General features: G+C 40.4%; 1 protein-coding gene across 3 annotated transcripts; it reads left to right on the forward strand.

The window, feature by feature from the left end:
* The first annotated feature begins 3,250 nt into the window (after positions 1-3,250).
* On the forward strand, positions 3,251-15,153 carry N6amt1 (N-6 adenine-specific DNA methyltransferase 1). 3 transcript variants are annotated; one of them, XM_004654390.2, is made up of 6 exons: positions 3,251-3,400; positions 5,311-5,397; positions 6,668-6,758; positions 9,202-9,285; positions 12,021-12,162; positions 14,087-15,153. In XM_004654390.2, the coding sequence occupies exons 1-6, from the start codon at positions 3,252-3,254 to the stop codon at positions 14,191-14,193; spliced, it is 660 nt and encodes a 219-aa protein (XP_004654447.1). In that variant the 5' UTR covers position 3,251; the 3' UTR covers positions 14,194-15,153. The 3 variants fall into 3 exon arrangements, with proteins under 3 accessions (XP_004654447.1, XP_004654448.2, XP_045006034.1); XM_004654391.2 differs by lacking the exon at positions 9,202-9,285; XM_045150099.1 differs by lacking the exon at positions 5,311-5,397.
* Positions 15,154-19,500: the final 4,347 nt, after the last annotated feature.

Here is a 19,500-nt window from a genome sequence, read left to right on the forward strand (position 1 = left end):
CATAGATAGTTTTTTTTTTTTTTTTAATAGGAGCTGAGAGCATAGTTCAGAGGTAAAATATATGCTCAGCATGAAAAAGGCTATAGGTGCAATCCCCAACACCAAGAGAAAAGAATAATAAGCACATACATACACTTCACAAAGAAGAAACTCAAATGAACACATGTTGAACCTCAATCAGCAACCAGACCAATCCAGTCTAAAATAAATTTAACACTATTAAATCAAACAATAAGTCTGCCACCAAGAGATAGCAGGAGTATAAACATGGATGATTAGTTTGGAGAGAAATTTGGCAATGCCTAGTAAAACTGAAAATGTGCATATAGTGAGCTGATCCACTCTCTTTATTACCAGAAAATGTATGTACAATAGCTGATGGAGCAATATTTTAAAAAGTTACCAGAGCTGGTCATAATGTGAAAACCTGGAAATGTTTACCAATAGGCATTTATTCCAGGTAGAAGAAATTACATATGATCAAATACTATTTGGTGACTAAAAGGAATAAATTAACTTTATATATATGTATCAGTACATAAACCTCATAAATTTGGAGTGAAAAAGAAATTTGAAAAACTGCATATACCTCTTACCAATTATACATATTTTAAATATATAAACTTTACACTTTGTATTTATGAATGTATGAATGCAAAAGCAACAAAACATGGATGAAATGAGGACACATTAAATCCATGAGAGAAATTTCCTAGAAATGCAGGTCATTCACAAAATAAAACTTGAGGAAAGAATAACCAACAGGCTGAAGTAAGAGGGTCAGTGTGGGTTTAAAGCTAGCCTGGGCTACAGAGTGAGTTCCAGGTCATCTTGGAACTAGGCAAGACACCCTGCCTCAACAAACAAACAAAACAACAAATGAAGTGCCTCTTTATTTGTGATATTTTATCTTTTTATATTTGGTCAATATTTTAAGGATATACAAGAAAATACTAACAATGGTCAGTTCTAGGTGGCACACATCTGGCACTTAAAAGAAAGTTGGTACCAGTTATTTCTGGATTCTTTTTTTTTTTCAAGTTAAAAAAAAAAAAGCAGACTAAAATATTTAACTGGTAACAAGTTTCAGAAATTAACTAAAAAAGCCAGTACTTATTTATTATAACCCATAGAAGATGCCCCCAAATGTCAGATTCACCAGAAAAGACATCAAGTGAAGCTAGTTTTATGGGTGACTTCTATGGATGTTCCACAAAACGTCCAGCCTCCGTCTCTGAGAACAGCATAGTCCTGATAGAAAGCCGAGTTGCAATGCTGGTACTCCAGGTTCACAATGTTTTAAAAGAAAGTGGCGTCACCTTGTTTGAGATTCATGAGCGCACAGGATTCAACATTAGGAAGGCAGTTTTGTAATGCAGTACATTAAAATATCAGATGATTAAAGAAACAAAATCTTGAGTTTGGAAAGCTGGATTAGTGGTTAATGACTTGAAATGCGAATTTTGGTGGTTCTTGTCAACACACTAATATGCCAACTCACCAATAAATTTAGGGTGCCCCAGATTTGTATCTTATGAGTTTAAAAAATTAAAATCCATAGATCAGAGGGTAAGGTTTGCAGAGACTTTATTAGATTAAGAGAAAAAAAAGGAAGAGAGCTCCTACTATGCAGAGGGCAGGAAGAAATAGAGAGCCCATATGGGAGGCTGGATGTTACCAGGATCTGGAGCCCATGTAAGAGGTGGGAGGGTACCAGGATCTGGAAGTTCAGGAGAAATGAACAGCCAGCAAAAAAGAACTGCCCACCTAGTAAGTGTTTACTGACAATCTTTTTGTAGTGGGTCTTACCTTTTGGCTCAAGTGAGCCAGAGTGAGGGCTGAATGATCTGGACTAAGGGCTGTCTCAAAAAGAGGTCAGTCATTAAGCCAAGTTTTGGGGCTGAGCTTAACCAACCACAATGCCAGGTTCAGATTTAAATTCTAAGAAAGGGCACTCCTTACAAAGAGGGGATTGGGTTGTTTATGGAAAAACAGATCTAGGTAACTCCTTTAGTCAAGAGATGAGGAGAGGAAAAATCCTTCTTTGATCTCTAGTAATGTGGAGATTGCAAGGGCAGACTTAGGATATATCTACTTTTGTTTTGTTTTAGTTTGGGACCCAGTCACCCTAAAGTACCTAACAAAGCTATCTGCCTCTCAGACTCTTTGTTGAAAAGCCTGCCAACAGAGGCTCACTTCTCCGGTATCAATGTAAAGTTTGGAGCAAAAAGTGGCACATGCATCTGGTGTTGCTTTGCGGCAAGGACAGACACACACACACACATACACACACACGTTTTTCATTTTGTTTTAAATCTTAAACCTCATTAAAAAAAAAAAAAATCGAGGACCGCAGAGATGGCTTGCTGGCAATGCCACAGGACCCAATTTCATTTCCCAGAACTCACATAAGCCATATGCACAAGGTAGCGCATGCATCTGGAGTTGGTTTGCAGCGGCTGGAGGCCCTGGTGTGCCCATTACTTCTTGCTCTTGCTCCCTCAAATAAATATATAGAAATCGGTCTTTTAGAAGAGAGAGCGCTATTTTTTTTTTAAGTTTTGCAAATTTCAAGCTAAAACCTAAAAGTTTCCAAATGTCAGTAGAATAAAGAAATACTCTTCTGAGTCAAAAATAAATAAGAGTACCCAGTATCAGCGTAGTTTATAAAATGAAAGATCTTTAAACTGTTTAAAATACGAAGAAGCAAGTGGTAAAGGCTGTTGAATACATAAACGTCTACTTAAAAATTCCATGAGCTTTAAAAAAAAAAAGTGCCGGGTGTGGTGGCGCACACCTTTATCCCAGCACTAGAGGTAGAGGTAGGAGCATCACCATGAGTTCGAAGCCACCCTGAGACTACACAGAAAATTCCAGATCAGCCTGGGGCTAAATTGAGACCCTACCTCGAAAAAACAAACAAACAAAAAGTAATCCTATGAGTTGTTAAAACGTCTCACCGCACAAGAGGAGGCTCTTTACACAGAGCCTGAACACCACTTCCAAGCTCGCACCCTAACGCATGCGCATTCTCAACGCACATCCCGGGGCCTCCAACTCACCGCTAGGTCCGCGCACGCGCCCTGCCGACGCACGCGCCCTGCCGACGCACGCGCCCTGCCGACGCACGCGCCCTGCCGACGCACGCGCCCTGCCGACGCACGCGCCCTGCCGACGCACGCCCCCTGCCGACGCACGCCCCCTGCCGACGCACGCCCCCTGCCGACGCACGCGCCCTGCCGACCCGGAGGATGCTGGGGAAGAAGATGGCGTTGCCGTGTTTCCCTACGCCTTTGTACGGGCACGTGGGTCGCGGCGCTTTTAGAGACGTGTATGAGCCGGCGGAGGACACGTTCCTGCTGCTGGACGCTCTGGAGGCGGCGGCGGCCGAGCTGGCTGGGTGCGAGGAGGGCGCGGGCCGAGCGGACAGGGCCGGCCGGGGAGGCGGGGTGGGCCCGTCGGTCCCCTGGCTCCCCGCGGAAGCTCAGTCACTTGCAGCACTGCTTGGCCCTGAGAGCAGCGTTAGCGTAAATAAACGCATTCAGGAACGAGACAGTGCTGCTTTCAACATGAAAAACTTCAGTAAATCTTTGGAACTCGCTTGGGTTTGTGTAGTGTATAAAAGGCACCCCATGGCAATATAACAAGAAAAAGAAGGTTGTGAAGTGCTGGAGTTTGGAAGCAGTTTTAAACGCACTCAGCCTTGTGTGACTACTGACCCCGTGGGATGTGGCCGGGGCGACTGAGAAACCGAGGTTTAAGTTTGTTAGAAATTAAGTTGCATGTAGTCGAGAACTATTATAGAAGTATTTATATGCAGGGCTGGAGAGATGGCTCAGCTGTTAAGGCGCTTGCCTGCAAAGCCTGAGTCCAGAGTTTGAATTTGAGTCCCCTGTGCCCACGTAAAGCCAGGTGCACAAGGTGGCACATTCATCTGGAGTTCGTTTGCAGTGGCTAGATGCCTTGGCACACCCACCCACTCCCCCCCCCCCCCCCCCCCCCCGTCCTTAATCCCAAAGCTGGCGAGACTGTGGTAGGAGGAACCCTGTGAGCTGGAGGCCACCCTGATACTACATAATGAATTCCTGGGCTACAGGCAGACCCTACCTCGAAAAACCAAACAACAACAACAAAAAAACGAACAGCCCATTAGGATCTATCCTAGCCTCGTTCTATTGAAGTGCTTGTCCTAAATTTTAAGTTAATCATACAAAACAGTAAATACTTGTCATTTTCAATAAAAGGAATTTTGGCCATAACTGATCAAGATTAGAATTCGGTTTCTCCAGAAGAAACAGTCCCTGGGTTTCAAAACCTGCATTGTGTATATTTACTCTCTTAAGCTTGTTCATGTCTTTCTATGTATAAAATGCTCAGACTTAAAACTAGTTCATCATAGACGATGGAACGTTTGGATTTACAAAATACTGTGTGGGGCAGGACTTGTGTATTCATGATATCCGGGGACAATTTAGAAGCGCAAACTGCATTGCAAAGTAGGCTATAAAGGTGCTGATTTAAGTGGTTATAAAGTATTATGTAATTCCAGTGTTTGAGATCTATTTATGAGGCTATGATACTTATTTCCAAAGAGAAACCACTTAGTAAGATTCACAGACTTCAATATGGTCATTAATGACTTGTCAGATAAGTGGTGGACTGATGCTAAAGCTAAAAACAGCTTGTTGGGGAGTTAAGTGATAGACCCCAAAATGTTAGCAAGTTAGACTTTACACTATCAATAATTGCTGATTTTGATGCATGTATAAGATTATGAAAAAGGAAATAAATTTAGTTCAAAGATATACCATAGATTGAATACTTTATTTAACAGTATTCTTATTCTAAGATCAGTTAGTCAGGTACGTCCAATTCCCAAAGAGGGAATTTTTCTGCTAGTGGGATGAAAGACCCTTTTCCTTAGAATAATCTGTTGGATTTAGGTACTTCAAAGTAACAACTTTAATGACTTTTATAATACCCTATCATCTTAGAAAATCTAACACAGGCATGGTTTCTTTTATACTGTTATTTTCAGCTTTAAATGAGTATTATCCTATATATTTTACAATGTTTTGTTGAAATTTAAAGTCACCTATTATAACTTCTATGGATATTACACACCCCAAATATTGCCAATAATGAGTTGTGCAGAAATAAGCACCAAGTGTTTGCCAGAAATTGTAAATTTCCTTTATATTTCCATATATTTACAAATGAATGATGATGCTATAGAAATAGGGATTATAATTAGCATGAATAATTTTCTATGAAGTATATTTTAATACCATTATTATTACTTTTTTTAAGAGTGGAAATATGCCTTGAAGTCGGGGCAGGATCTGGTGTGGTATCTGCATTCCTAGCCTCTATGATAGGTCCTCAGGCTTTGTACATGTAAGTGTAAAGTATTCTTCAAATCATCCACTGAGAGTCACTGTAACTATGACTGCTTTAGTGATACAGATTTTGAAGTAGATAAGACGTGTTTGGTAGTATTTTAGTAAGGACCCAAATTGTAAATTATGCTGCTCCTTCAGGCTGTGTTAACTGTATAATAACGTAATTCAGGCCAGCTGCCTTTGAATTTGAGTATTTTATCTTTAAACAATTTGATTATTAGAAAAAATGGAAATGAATTTGTCTGTAGAGAATTTGAGAACATAAAAACATTTTTTTTAAATTATGTTTACCTTCTGAATTCTTTTTTTAATTCTTTTTAAAATTTATTTATTTATTTATTTGAGAACGACAGACACAGAGAGAAAGACAGATAGAGGGAGAGAGAGAGAATGGGCACGCCAGGGCTTCCAGCCTCTGCAAACAAACTCCAGACGTGTGCGCCCCCTTGTGCATCTGACTAATGTGGGACCTGGGGAACCGAGCCTCGAACCGGGGTCCTTAGGCTTCACAGGCAAGTGCTTAACCGCTAAGCCATCTCTCCAGCCCCATAAAAACTTTTTAAGTCACCAGTAATTTTACTATACTTGGTCCAAATGTGTTTTCTGCATATTTTCCAATTCCTATGTTTTTTTCCATGTGCATGTATGTGGTATACATACATATACATATGGGTGCATGTGTATATATGTGTGGGGTTCAATATCAAGACTTCCTCAGTTGCCCTCCATTTTATTCTTGAGACAGGGTCTCTTACAGAATCAAGAGCTTACTGATTCCGCTAGAGTCGATAAGAGTAGCTGGCCATTAAACCCCAGGGATCCACCTGCCTCTGCTTCCCCAGCCCTGCAACTCAGGCATATACCACCATGCCTGTCATTTGATGTGGGTGCTAGGGATCTGAACTTAGGTCCTCATGTTTGCATGACAAGTGATTTGCCAACTCTTCCATCTCCCCATCCCTCATTTCTTGTGTCTTTGTGTGTGTGTGTGTGTGTGTGTGTGTTATTGTATTGTGAGCATTTTGCATCAGTATTCTTTTCAGTACTCATTTTTGGTGGATATCTAGGTCATACCTAAATACTTCCTTGAGGAACATGCACAAATACATATCTTTTATTAGTATAATCTTTTAAAATATGAAAATGTTGTTCTTTCTTTGCCCTTACTAAAAACATGCTATTTTTTAATCAATTCATCTCTTGAATTATTCAGTGATAATTATTCATGAACATTATCCTGGTTTCCTTTTTCTTCCTGTTGACAGGTGCACTGACATCAACCCTAAGGCAGCAGCTTGTGCGCTGGAGACCGCATGCTGTAACAGAGTTCACATTCAGCCAGTAATTACAGATTTGGTGAGCTGCTAATCCTAATTCAATAATAATTTCCTTTTCAAGTAAATTTAGGGCAAAATATTTAGCTCAATAGTTAGCTTTTTAGGGGAAGAGTGGGCTTTTGTTGTTGTTGTTGTTGTTGTTATTATTTTGGCTTTTGTGAGACAAGGTTTCATGTAGCCCAGGCCAACCTCAAACTCACTATGTAGCTGAAGATGAACCTGAATTACCGATCCTCTTGCCTCCACTTCCCAAGTGCTGAGATTAAAGGTATGCACACCTACTAGTAATTAACTTTTAATCATTAAATTTCCAGATGAATGTTCCAGAAACGTTAGATAAGGAAACTATAAAAGCTTTTTGCTTTGTAATACATGATGACCCCTGAAGTACTATATAGTAATAAATGCGGTACTGGTTTTCAAATAAAGAGAAACATGATTTTAAAGAAACGCAAAAATTCTAAAACTAAAGTAGGGACTCTTGGAGTGAAAATGGATGTAAATTGAGAAGGCAGTGGATTGTACATAATGTCTAAATTACAGGCGTCTCTTTGCCTGCCCTGTTCAGCTTCTGGATACTCTCACTGCATGGATCATCTCCAAGAATTTGGGAAATAAGGAAAATAAGCCTGACAAGAAGTACAGCAAAGCACATAGACTATTTACAAGAGAGTCACGTACTCAGAGCCTCTTGTGTCTTAGTTTAAGTTAAATTGGCTGTTTACTTTTCTTATACAAAACACGGAACATGAGAACAGAAGTTCTGCCAGCAGACCACAGTGAAGGATGCCAACATCAAGTCAGGTGAAAAGATACAGAGAAGAGAAAATAAAACCCCAAAATACCACAGAATACACCTATTTCACATAAAGTCTGGCATCTGAATAGGCCTTTATTTGGTTATTTAATTGAATCAGGGGACTAACTTAAAGGATACTTTATCTTAAATGTGCTTTCACTAAAAAGACTTTTTTTCTTGTTCTACTGAAAACAATATTTATTGCAAAGATTTTTTAAATTATTTATTTATTAGAGGGAGGGAGAGAGAGAGAAAATAGGTGTGCCAGAGCCTCCAACCACTGCAAACGAATTCCAGACACATGCTCCACCTTGTGCATTTGGCTTACATGGGACCTGGAGAATTTAACCGGGGTCCTTAGGCTTCGCAGGCATGCACCTTAACCAATAAGCCATCTCTCCAGCTCCATTCCAAAGATTTTTGAAAGCAAAATGTTTGCTGTTTATAGTGTCTCTAACCTGTATCTACAACATTTTCTTCCCCTTTGGTATCCAATTCTTTCAGCCAATACATTTAAAATAATTGCAGAAACACAAAGCAAAGCTTCAATCTACTGATGATTTTTATCATTCACATATGATTTTGTCATCCTATAAAACATTCCTTGGGCAGGGAGCATAGCTTAATGGTACAGCATTGCCTAGCATGCATAAGGCTGTACACTCAACCCTTAGCACTGTGAAAAACATGTACATATGGCATGAAAAGTTTGTCTTGGAAATCCAGGCATGGTGGCACATTACCTTTACTCTCAGCATTGAGGTAAGAGAAACACTGTGAGTTCGATGTCTGCTCGGGGCTACAGAGTGAGACGCTACCTTGAAAGCAAAAATAACAACAAAAAGTTGATCTTGGCTTTAGGAAATAAGTGTTTAAAGTATTGAAGATTAGCTGCAAAGTTCTTTATAAATCTGTGTGGATAATATGCCACAGAATTAGAGCTTGCCCACCTTATCCTTATGTCATCATCTAAAATAGAATCCCAAGTGTAAACGTGTACTGTTGAAGAGCGAAGTTTTTTTTTTTTTTAAGGGAAGGGAAGTTTCTAGCTGGGTTTTTCTATTTATGTATGTATGTATGTGTGCATGTATGTATGAATTGTTGAGAGAGAGAGAGAGAGAGAGAATGGGCATACCAGGGTCTTTGCCACAACAAAAGAATTCCAGACATGTGTCACCTTGTGCAACTGGCTTTATGTAAGTAGTGGGAACTCGGACCTAGTTCCTTAGGCTTTGCAGGCAAGAACCTTAACTGCTGAGCCATCTCTCCTGCCCAAAGAGCAGAGGTTTTGCTGAACATCTGTTCATTCTGGTAATTATTTTCATTTACTCATTTTTAAATTTATACCATTGACACCCAAGGGCATGATGGCATATGCCTTCAATCCAAGTACTCAGGAGGTTGAAGAAGGAAGATCACTGTGAATTCAAGGCCAGTCTGGGGCTACAGTAAGTTCCAGGTCAACCTGGACTTAAATGAAACTTTACTTCAAAAAAAGAAAAGAAATAAATCATCACCCAAGTGAAAATTTAAAAATATTTGTTTCTATGTATAAGTACAACCCTCTGAATACTTTTTTCCCCCTAAAAACATGGGAGAGTATTTTTAACGATTTATTATTTAAATCAGTCCAGCTTAAAACTGTATTGCTGAATACTTTTAGGTCAAAGGCTTGCTACCAAGACTGAAGGGACAAGTTGATCTTCTGGTGTTTAATCCCCCTTATGTAGTTACTCCACCTGAAGAGGTAAGACATACAATGGTCATTGTATTACTAAGGCTTTCAGCTATTTTGTTTCTGAGATAAAGTAAACAACATATGACATCAGGCAACTGCTACTTATAAAACTGCTGGCTTTATACTAATTGTCATTGTTCAGATACTGTAAGTAGACATAGGGAAGGACCAATGGAAGTACTGTTAGTAGACATAGGGAAAAACCAATGGAAGTACAAAGTATGAGTCATACCTAGTCTTAGAATTCCTATTCAAATCAGGCCATGATATCTAAGTTCATATATTCAAATGTTTTGACCTACCCTTTACCATAAATAGCAAATTTATAAAACAAAATATTTTAGTCCACTGTAAGTTCACATAGAAATCCCTTTGTAAAGTCTCAGGTTTCCTCCTGAAATTAAAGTGTTGGACAAATTCTCATATTAGGGAAGGGAAATAAATAATAGACATAAATGTTTAAAAATCTTAGCAGTGAAGAAATAAGCCATATTAACCATCTCCTGGGAAGGTAAAGACCGACAAAGCTTGACAACAGACACTAGCTTTTCTTTAATTATTGTGCCTGTTCTATTCTTTCATGATTATTCTCTGGCAAAACTGATAGACTCACCTTAATACTAAGATGACAGAGATCTGTTTGGCTATTATTACTGCTAATAGCAATTAAGCAACAAAAGCTGTTGGTATACACATAACTTCTATGAGAAGGAAGTAAGTCACCATCCCAAAGTGAACAGCAGCCAGGTGTCTTACTCTGTTTTCTGATGCTATAACAAAATACCACCTACTGAGTAATTTGTAAAGAGGAGGCTGGGAAGTCCACTTTCAGGGTGTCTATGCTCTGCTGAAAGCCTTTTTGCTATAGTATATGACCAAGGGCATCACATGCCAAGAGTAAGGGAACATTCATAAACTCTAGTTTCTCTTCTTTTTCTTAGAGTACTGTTAAATCTCATTTGTTCCTCATGATCTCTCCTAACTCTAATGGCCTCCCTAAGGTCCTACTTCCAAGTGCCATCAGCATATGATGCTAAGAACTTTAGAGACACACTCATACTACAGCATGAGGGTAATGCAGGTTAAAGCTCAGGGAAGTACTTATGAAATGAACATGAATTGTGATGAATATTTTTAAATTTTTAAATTTTTCATTTATTTATTAAAGAGCGGCAGACAGGGCTGGAGAGATGGCTTAGCAGTTAAGCGCTTGCCTGTGAAGCCTAAGGACCCTAGTTCGAGGCTCAATTCCCTAGGACCCACGTTAGCCAGATGCATAAGAGGGCGCACGTGTCTGGAGTTTGTTTGCAATGGCTGGAGGCCCTGGCACGTCCATTCTCATTCATTCTCTTCCCTCCCACACCTGCCTCCAACTCTCTCTTTTCACTCTCAAATAAATAAATAAAAGTAACAACAAATTTTTTTTTAAAAAAGAGCAACAAAGAGGCAGAGAGAGAGAATGGGCGCACCAGGGCCTCCAGCCACTGTAAACGATGTCCAGACGCGTGCACCCCCTTGTGCATCTGGCTAATGTAGGTTCTGGGGAATCGAGCCTTGAACCAAGATCCTTAGGCTTCACAGGTAAGCGCTTAACCACTAAGCCATCTCTCCAGCCACCCCCCCCTCCTGTTTTTTTCTCTTTTGGTTTTTCAAGGTAGGGTTTCTCTCTAGCCCATGTAGTATCAGGATGGGCCTGGAACTCATGGTGCTTCTACTATCTCTGCCTACAGAGTGCTTGGATTAAAGGTGTGCACCACCACACCCAGTGATAAAAATGTTTTATCCAATAATCTGTCCTAATTTTATGAAAAATAACAATGAATCAAAATTGAAATACACAAAACTATGTTCATTTCTATTTGTGATGGCAAATAATGTGAACCTGTATATGTAACAGAAGAGAAATAGTTAAGCAAATCATGGTCATGGAAACTGGTTTGCAATTTTACTGGAAAGATCCATCAGTGAATAAGCAATCCTGAGAACATGCTGACCCAGGCAGGCTCTTGCATTCCCCTATGTTCCCAACACTCAGGTAGATGTGTATACTGAGCCTTACAGCAGCTGAGACCCACAGATGACGGAATGTAGTTATAAAAGAATAGTGTTAAGGGGGAAATATATCCCATATTAAATTAGCAAAAACAGCCAGGCATGGTGGCGCATGCCTTTAATCCCAGCACCCAGGAGGCAGAGGTAAGATCACTGTGAGTTCAAGGCCACCCTGAGACTACATAGTGAATTCCAGGTCAGACTGGGCTAGAGTGAGACCTTACCTCATAGAAGGGAATAGGAAGAAAATAGCTATATGAGTATTAAAGTAAAGTAAAGTGATTTACTTAGACTATTCCTGTGGAGCAGAGGATTAAGCCCAGGGCTTTATACTTGATAGACGTGTACTGTACTGCTGAGCTATAGCCCAGTCCTTGGCTTTGTGAGACCAGGTGTCACATGTATCTTAGTTTACTGTGTAGCCCATGCCACCCCTACCTGCTGAGTACTGAGATTACAGGTGTGCACCACCATACCCAGCTCTCTGGGTTTTGTTTATTCTTTGTGAAATTGTATGCTCCCTTGTACTATAAAAGGCATTGAGAGCTTAGCAGAATATTATTCTCAAAGCTGAGAAAAGGGTATACTTGTTTGAAATATGTACTTGTTTGGTAATGCTGCTTGTCAAAAGATTCAGTTTGTTACTTCAATGAAACTTGAACCAAAACAAAAGTTTTTCTCATTGGTGACAGGTAGGAAGTCATGGAATAGAAGCAGCTTGGGCTGGTGGCAGGAACGGTCGAGAAGTCATGGACAGATTCTTCCCACTAGCTTTAGATCTGCTTTCTCCAAGAGGATTATTCTATTTAGTTACCATAAAAGAAAACAATCCAGGTAATAAAAACCAGTGTGTTACCCTTTATTTTGCTGAAAATAAAAGTGAATGTAGAAGACTAGGCTGGAGGTTAAAGGGACTTGCTTGTAAAGGCTGTTGGTCTGGCATCAGTTCCCCAGTGCCCACCTAAAGCTTAATACAAAGTATCACATGCATCTGCAGAGTTCATTTGCATTTACAAGACCTTGTTGTGCCCATAAGAATACTGAGGAGGGCCAGGATACATCATTGTATCAAAAATAGCCAACTGACTACCAGGAGATGGGTCAACTTCACCTCATCTGCCTGCGCCCAGAACTCGCTACAGAGGAAGCAGTGTCAGTAATACTGCTCCTATGACTAGTCTGAAAACCAGTTCCCGGGAGATGGCGACAGACACTGTGGTCATCTCAGGGTAGGGAGGAATAGCTTGAGACACCATGTCTCTCTTGCTCCCCCTGCAGAAACTGACTGAGGCCTCTTGGTCCCCACAATGAATACCAATAACCCCAATGAAGAAGACAAAATCAATAATTTTTCTAAAAAGACTATAACTTATAATGTAACCTGAAATTTTAAGGAATTTAATCACAATAGCTAACACAGAAATTCATATTGGAAAGGAGAAACATTTATTAGATATGGACATATTTTGTCTGTAAACAACATATGTTGGTACCATTCTTTTTCTCATCCCTGTCCCCTTTTCTGAAGAGACCTTCCTCGTTGCAGATGCAGGTCAACCCCATAGGGATTGTGGGTCATGCATTATGGGGTGGGGGACAATGTCTCTGTGCAAAATGTCCCAACTTGTGGCTCTTAAGTCTTTCTGCCCCTTCTAAGGAGAAACATTTTTAAGAGGTAAAGTTTCATGCTTAATGTTGTCTTTTGCAAGGCCAATTTTCCATTCATAAACTAATATTCATATATGAAGTAGTTGGTTTCTTACCCTCAGGATTATGATGTATTTTTCCTCTGACCTCTAGTCTTCAGATGTCTTTAGCAATACTGACATCGTTAGAGCATCTGGAATTTTATGTGAAATCTGTCTTATTTTGTATGTGTTTATATCTTTGTTTTGGGTTATAACTAGATTGACCATAAAATATTTTCTTTCTTTGAATACTTTTTAAAGTCTTGTACCTTATATCTCTGGCCCCTAAACTCACATTAGAGTCATTAGTTTCTTAGTTTAATCTTTTGACTTTTATTTCACACTCCCTGGACATTGCCACTATTGGTTGTCTGTGCCTTGGTTGACCTTTCATCCAGGAAACTACAGATGGCAGGGGCTGGAGCCAAGTAGCTAGAACAATAGATCCCTTGCTGTCATAGCAAGTTTAATTCATGCTTCCACTTGTTCTCAGGTGGGTTGCCACTCAAACCAAATTAGTCAGTCTGATTATAATCCTTAGAATACCTAAAAATACAATAGCTAGATGTGGTGGTTCTGCCTGTAATCCCAGCACTTGAGTAGCTGAGTTAGGAGGATCACTGAGTTCAAGGCCAGCCTGGGATGCAGGCTAAGTTGTGGGTGACTGGGCTAGATACCTTGACTCAAAAAAAAAAAAAAAAAAGAAAAGAAAAGAAAAATGTAGTGTCCCATCTCTGAGGTCCAAGTCTATTTTAAGTTAATATTTACATGGCATTATATTATTGTTTTGTCTCATGAATATAATTTTTTCCTTTTTTTAAATTTTTCCAGGTAGGATCTTGCTCTAGCTCAGGCTGAACTAGAATTCAAAATGTAGTCTCAGGGTAGCCTTAAACTCACAGCAATCTTCCTACCTCTGTCTCCCAAGTGCTGAGATTAAAGGCATACACTACCACACTCACCTCTCAAATATAATTTGCATAGTCTGATATTACCTTACTAAACTGTTTAGTGTTCATACACGTCAGCAAATGATTTCATTTTACCTGTTGTTTTACTTGTCATTGTAGAAGAAATTTTGAAAACATTGAAGACAAAAGGATTGCAGGGGACCACTGCCCTCTCCAGGCAGGCAGGCCGAGAAGTCCTTTCAGTCCTCAAGTTCACCAAATCCTAACATCAGAGAGCTTCTGAAAGTATGCAAGAGCTGCTGGGGGCTGAATGTGTTCAGCATTATTTTGAAACTAAAGTCATTCCATGGCTAAGACATTTTATTAGAAGCTTTGTTATAAGGAGGTGAAAAGATGGGGCATTTCCTTTTCAGGGAATCAGACCTCAGGTATATTTGCATATGTGCAAGTAAATATGGACATTATATTTATAATTTGCATTTCATACATAAAGGCTATATTTATATATGCAAGAATGTGTGGTTTAACATTAGTTATAATATCAAAACAGTAGTATCATCATAAATGTCAATCAGAAAGGAGATTAGTTAACATAAATTTCATTATATTCATTTCAGTGAAGTTGTAGGAATGAAATGAGATGAGGTCTATCTAGCAGAATCTGAGAAGCCCAGGACGTGCAAGTTACTAGTGAGTGAGAAGTTGCAGGAGAGAACTGGCTGAGATAGTATATGTGTATAAGGATGTCAGAAGAAGAATGGGAATGAAGGAACTTTTGTGGTGGCACTTACTTTGACACATTGATAATGTTGAAAAATGACAGTGGATTGTCATAAACTGCATAGTGATAACTGACTACAGATGACATACCAGATGTGGATTCGTTGTATGAACAAGTCAACTCATCACTTGATGTGCGCTATGAGAGTGTGGATCTGGCAAATGCTGTTTTATCCATGAAAGCCCACCAGAGGCAGTTTGCATTCACTGAGCAGCTGGAGTACAGAGGGCAGCCTTAGATCATATTTTATTTTATTTATTTAATTTTTATGAGATCATATTTTAGTTTGAAGATATTTTTTTTCTTGTTTATTCCTTTGCAAGCATAAATAGAGGAGAGAGCCAAAGAGAATGGGCACACCACGGCCTCCAACCACTGCAAATGAACTGCAAATGCATGAGCCACCTTGTGCATCTGGCTTTATGTGAGTAGTAGGGCACTGAACCTGGATCCTTAGGAGGCTTTGCAGGCAAGCACTTTAACCTCTGAGACATCTCTCTCCAGCCCTCGTCTTCAGTGATTTTATTTTTGTTGTTGTTGTTTTTGGTTTTTTGAGGTCAGGCCTCAGTCTAGTCCAGGGTGGCTTGAACTCATGGTTATCCTCCTACCTCTGTCTCCCAAATGTTGGGATAAAGGTATGCACCACCACACCTAGCTACTTTGCAGATCTTGGTCACCATCTGTATCCACAAGACATCATACTAATCCATTACATTGATCACCCTGTGCTGACTGATAAAACAACAATAGCAACTTCTGTCAAGCATATGTTTGCAGGTAACAATGTAGGAGGTACCACTAAAATCTAGGTGCCTTCTACTTCAGTGTAATTAATAGGGTTCAGTGGTGCATAGCATGTTGAAACACTCCCTCTATGGAAAAAGACTACATTAAGTTCTGTAACAAGAAAGACATGTAACATCTAGTAAATCTCTCTGGACATTGAAGCAACAGATTCCTATTTGGGTGTTACTCCAGCCTGTTTACTAAGTTACCCAAAGTTACTAGTTTTGAGGTGGAACCAGAAAAAGAGAAAGCTCTAACTTGATGGAGCCTGCTATCAAGCTGCTCTGTCATTTGGACCATAGGATCTAGCAGATCAGTGGTCCTTAAGTGGTAGCAGATAAGGATCCTACAGGGCCTTTGGCAGAACCTACAGGTGAACTGTACTTGCAGCTGCAGTTTGCAGTAAGACCCTATTAATACTATTTGGTAAGACAGCTCTTTTTTTTTACACTGTATCATGGCAGATTCCGAATACTTGACTATTATTCACCAAGTTATGACACGAGCCACCCATCATGAACTGAGTGTTTGTTGCCTGTCCTATTAAACCATAAAGTTGGCATGCACAGCAGTACTCCCATCATCAGATGAAGCCATGTACACGTGACTGGGCCTGAGCAGACCCTGAATGCAGTCCAAGAAATGGCCCGAATGCCCTTGGTCCTCAATTTCTGCTACACTGCCTTCTGTCCCACAGCCTGCATGTGATGCACAGGGAGTTCCCAGTGATTAGCAACAGAAGAGTAGTGTGGCTTACAGATGGTTCTGCTGGCCGCACTCGTTAAGGACGGTGAAATGGCTCAGCTGCTGCAACATCCTTGAGGAGCATGGATGACTGAAGTTCTCACAGTGGGACCTGGAGCACTGTCCATGGTTGTCCACTTTTGTTTGGAAGGGAATATAGTCAGAAAGGCAATTAAATACCACTATATGGAATGTGCTGTTAGTTTGGTTGAGTGGTCAGGGATTTAAAAGGGGCACAATGAGAAAATTAGTGGCAAAAGCAGTTGGAAAAATGCCAGTGAACTTCCTTATGGGCAAAAGCCATAGAGGTATTTGTGCCTGTTTAACTGCTCACCAATGAGTGATCTCAACAAAGTATTTTAAATTTATATATACACACACACATATTTAATTTATTTGCAATTAGCGAGAGAGAGACAAGAATCAACCTCTTTCTAAGTTATTGCTGACATTAACCACTGGGCTTATGACCCTACTAGCAGGGACTGAAATTATGCATGGGCTCAGCCACTCTCCAAAGCTGACATGGCTAAGGGTACCTGACTACCCAGTCTTCTAGCATCAGAAACCAACCCTGAGCCTCCTCTAATAGCTGCCTGGTCACAGGTCAGGCACACCGATGCACTTCTTGTTAACCCCATCTAGCTCTCTTTTCACGATTAGCCTTTTAAAAAAATTACGAGTATAGAGAGGGAGGGAGGGAGAGAGGGAGAGAATGGAAGTGCTAGGGCCTTTTGCCACTAGTCTCCTACCACATGTGCCACTTTTTGCGTCTGGCCTTACAAGGCTTTGCAAGCAAGCTCCTTTTATTGCTAAGCCATCACCTCAGCCCCAAGGTCAGCCTTTCCCACCATGGCTTCTGCTGGGATGTCTTAGAAGCCCTATTATTTGAGAGACTTGGACATTCACTCTTAAAATACTTAAAGGGTGGGCTGAAGTGATGGCTTAGTGGTTAAGACACTTGCCAGCAAAGCCTAAGGATCCAGGTTTAATTTCCCAGAATCCACTTAAGCCAGATAAACAAGGTGGCACATGTCTAAAGTTCATCTGCAGTAACTAGAGCCCCTGGTGCACCAATTCTTTATATGACTCTCTCTCATAAATAAATCGATAAATTATCTTGCAAAAATATTTAAAGAGCCCTTTCTTCTGTCTTATATATGCTCCTAGGCACTTACTTTTGATCTTTATGAGATTGTAATGAAGGATTTTATTGCCATGCCTTTATTTTTAGGCCATTTCCTCTAGCATGCTCTGAATTTTGAATTTTGCTCAAGATGTCCCAAGTGAAAACAAAGTTTCCCCATCACACTCACACACCTTTAAATCCCAACCAAACTGGCCCACTAGTTGACAGAGGCAAGAGAAACACATTTTTTTTTAAATGGGAGAGACTCTTAGGGAAGTCTAGTTTTTCATTATGTGCATTATGATGCCTGTTTTAGAGATGTCTTTTCTTTGCTGAGGGACAAAGTATCCATGATCTAAGTGTGGTCACTGTGTAGACAGTCTTGAGAATGTAGCAAGAACAGTGAGCAGCTAGTGCACTGCACAGGAGCCCGAGAATCATCTCCCAATATGTGCCCTCAGCCAAATGGTGGAAAAAGACCAAAGCCTAGGAACAGAGAGGCCTTTCAAAGGTCACAGCTCTGTGGCAGGAGTCCCAGAAGCAGGGACTCACAGTGACCAGGGGTCACTTTTCCTACAAAAGTCTTAGAACAGTAGGGCAATGGTGAAGATTATCATAGGATAATTGCTATAGATCCAGTTCTATCTTTGTGTTTCTTTGTCATTGTGTTTTATTTACTCATTTGTTTTTTGGCAGTCCTGCTATGTCAGCTCAGGCTAGCCTCAAACCGTATGTTGACCTTCTCCACTTGATGGACTATATCCCCTAGAACTGTAAGCCATACTACACCTTCCCTTCCTTAAGTAAGAAATGTGACTAAAATATGCATTCAGACAAAAGTTACAAAGTGACAAGATTAATTTTTATTTTTGAGTTAGGGTCTCACACTAGCCCAGGCTGACCTAGAACTCTATAGTCACAGGCTGGCTTCAAAGTCACAGTGATTCTCCTACCTCTGCCTCACAGGCATTGGGATTAAAGATGTGCACCACTATGCCTGAGCAAGATTAAATTCTTAAAAATATATTGTTGGGCTGGAGGGATGGCTTAGCAGTTAAGGTGTTTGCCTGCAAAGCCAAAGGACCCAGGTTCAATTTCCCAGGACCCACATTAGCCAGTGCACAAGGTGGCACATGCATCTGGAGTTTGTTTGCACTGGCTAGAGGCGCTGGCATGCCTGTTCTCTCTCTCCCCTCCCCTCTCTCCCTCTCCCTCTTTCAAATAAATAAATAAAGATTAAAAAAAATATATTGTTGTAATTCCCTGGGTTCAATCCTCAGTACCTCAAAAAAAAAATTATTGAAACCAGGCTGAGACAGGAGCTTCGAGTTTGAGGCCAGTCTGGTTACATAGCAAGGTCCACCAAAATAAGTTTCATTTCTCTGAGAGAGAAGCAAATAAAGAGAATGGGTGCACCAGGGCCTCTATCCACTCAAAAGTACTCCAGACACATGCACCACCTTGTGCATCTGGCTTTACTTAGCTATTGGGGAATTGAACCTGGGTCCTTAGGCTTCACAGGCAAGTGCCTTAACAGCTACGCCATATCTCCAGTTCCAAAATAAGTTTAAAATGGACAAGATCCAGTTATTGAAAATTTTTGTTTTTATTAACTTTTTAATATAGGTTGTAGTGTGTCCCCTCCCCTGGTTCCCATTTCCCGAAGGGCCCACAGTAGGATTATTGGTGTTCACTGTAGGGTAATTAGGGCCTCAGGGGACAGAGATTGGGTGCAGGGAGGGGGGAAGGCTGTGCCTCAGAGTGTTTGTACCAGCCTTGTGGCTCTTACAATCTTCCCTGCACCCCTCATCCACAACAGTCCCTGAGCCTTGGCAGGTGTGTTATTGGTTGGTGCTGACCTCTCTGTAGCCTCTGTATTTCTGTGATGGTGTGTTTCCATTTTCCACATGTTTGTTGCTACTTTCCTGAATGTGGGTATCGGGCTAGCTTTGGGAGCAATATTCACGTAGCTGTTTGCTCCACTATTTATTTTGGACCTCAGTAAATGTGGTAGAGGTGGCACATCTTATTGTGAGAATTTGGCTATCTTTTCTTGTATTGCTGGATCTTGGATCTGCTGAGTATTCTCTGCCATCTGGAAGATAAAACAGATTCTCCAACCAACAGTAAGAA

The sequence above is a fragment of the Jaculus jaculus genome, chromosome 5, assembly GCF_020740685.1.
Source record: "Jaculus jaculus isolate mJacJac1 chromosome 5, mJacJac1.mat.Y.cur, whole genome shotgun sequence".
Classification (NCBI taxonomy): Eukaryota; Metazoa; Chordata; class Mammalia; order Rodentia; family Dipodidae; genus Jaculus; species Jaculus jaculus.

Excerpts from the sequence above, each read along its gene's own strand:
- N6amt1 (XM_004654390.2), top strand. The coding sequence starts at position 3,252 with ATGCTGGGGAAGAAGATGGCGTTGCCGTGTTTCCCTACGCCTTTGTAC. Across the intron at positions 6,759-9,201 it reads AGCCAGTAATTACAGATTTG|GTCAAAGGCTTGCTACCAAG; the intron begins GTGAGCTGCTAA and ends GAATACTTTTAG. Across the intron at positions 12,163-14,086 it reads CATAAAAGAAAACAATCCAG|AAGAAATTTTGAAAACATTG; the intron begins GTAATAAAAACC and ends TTGTCATTGTAG.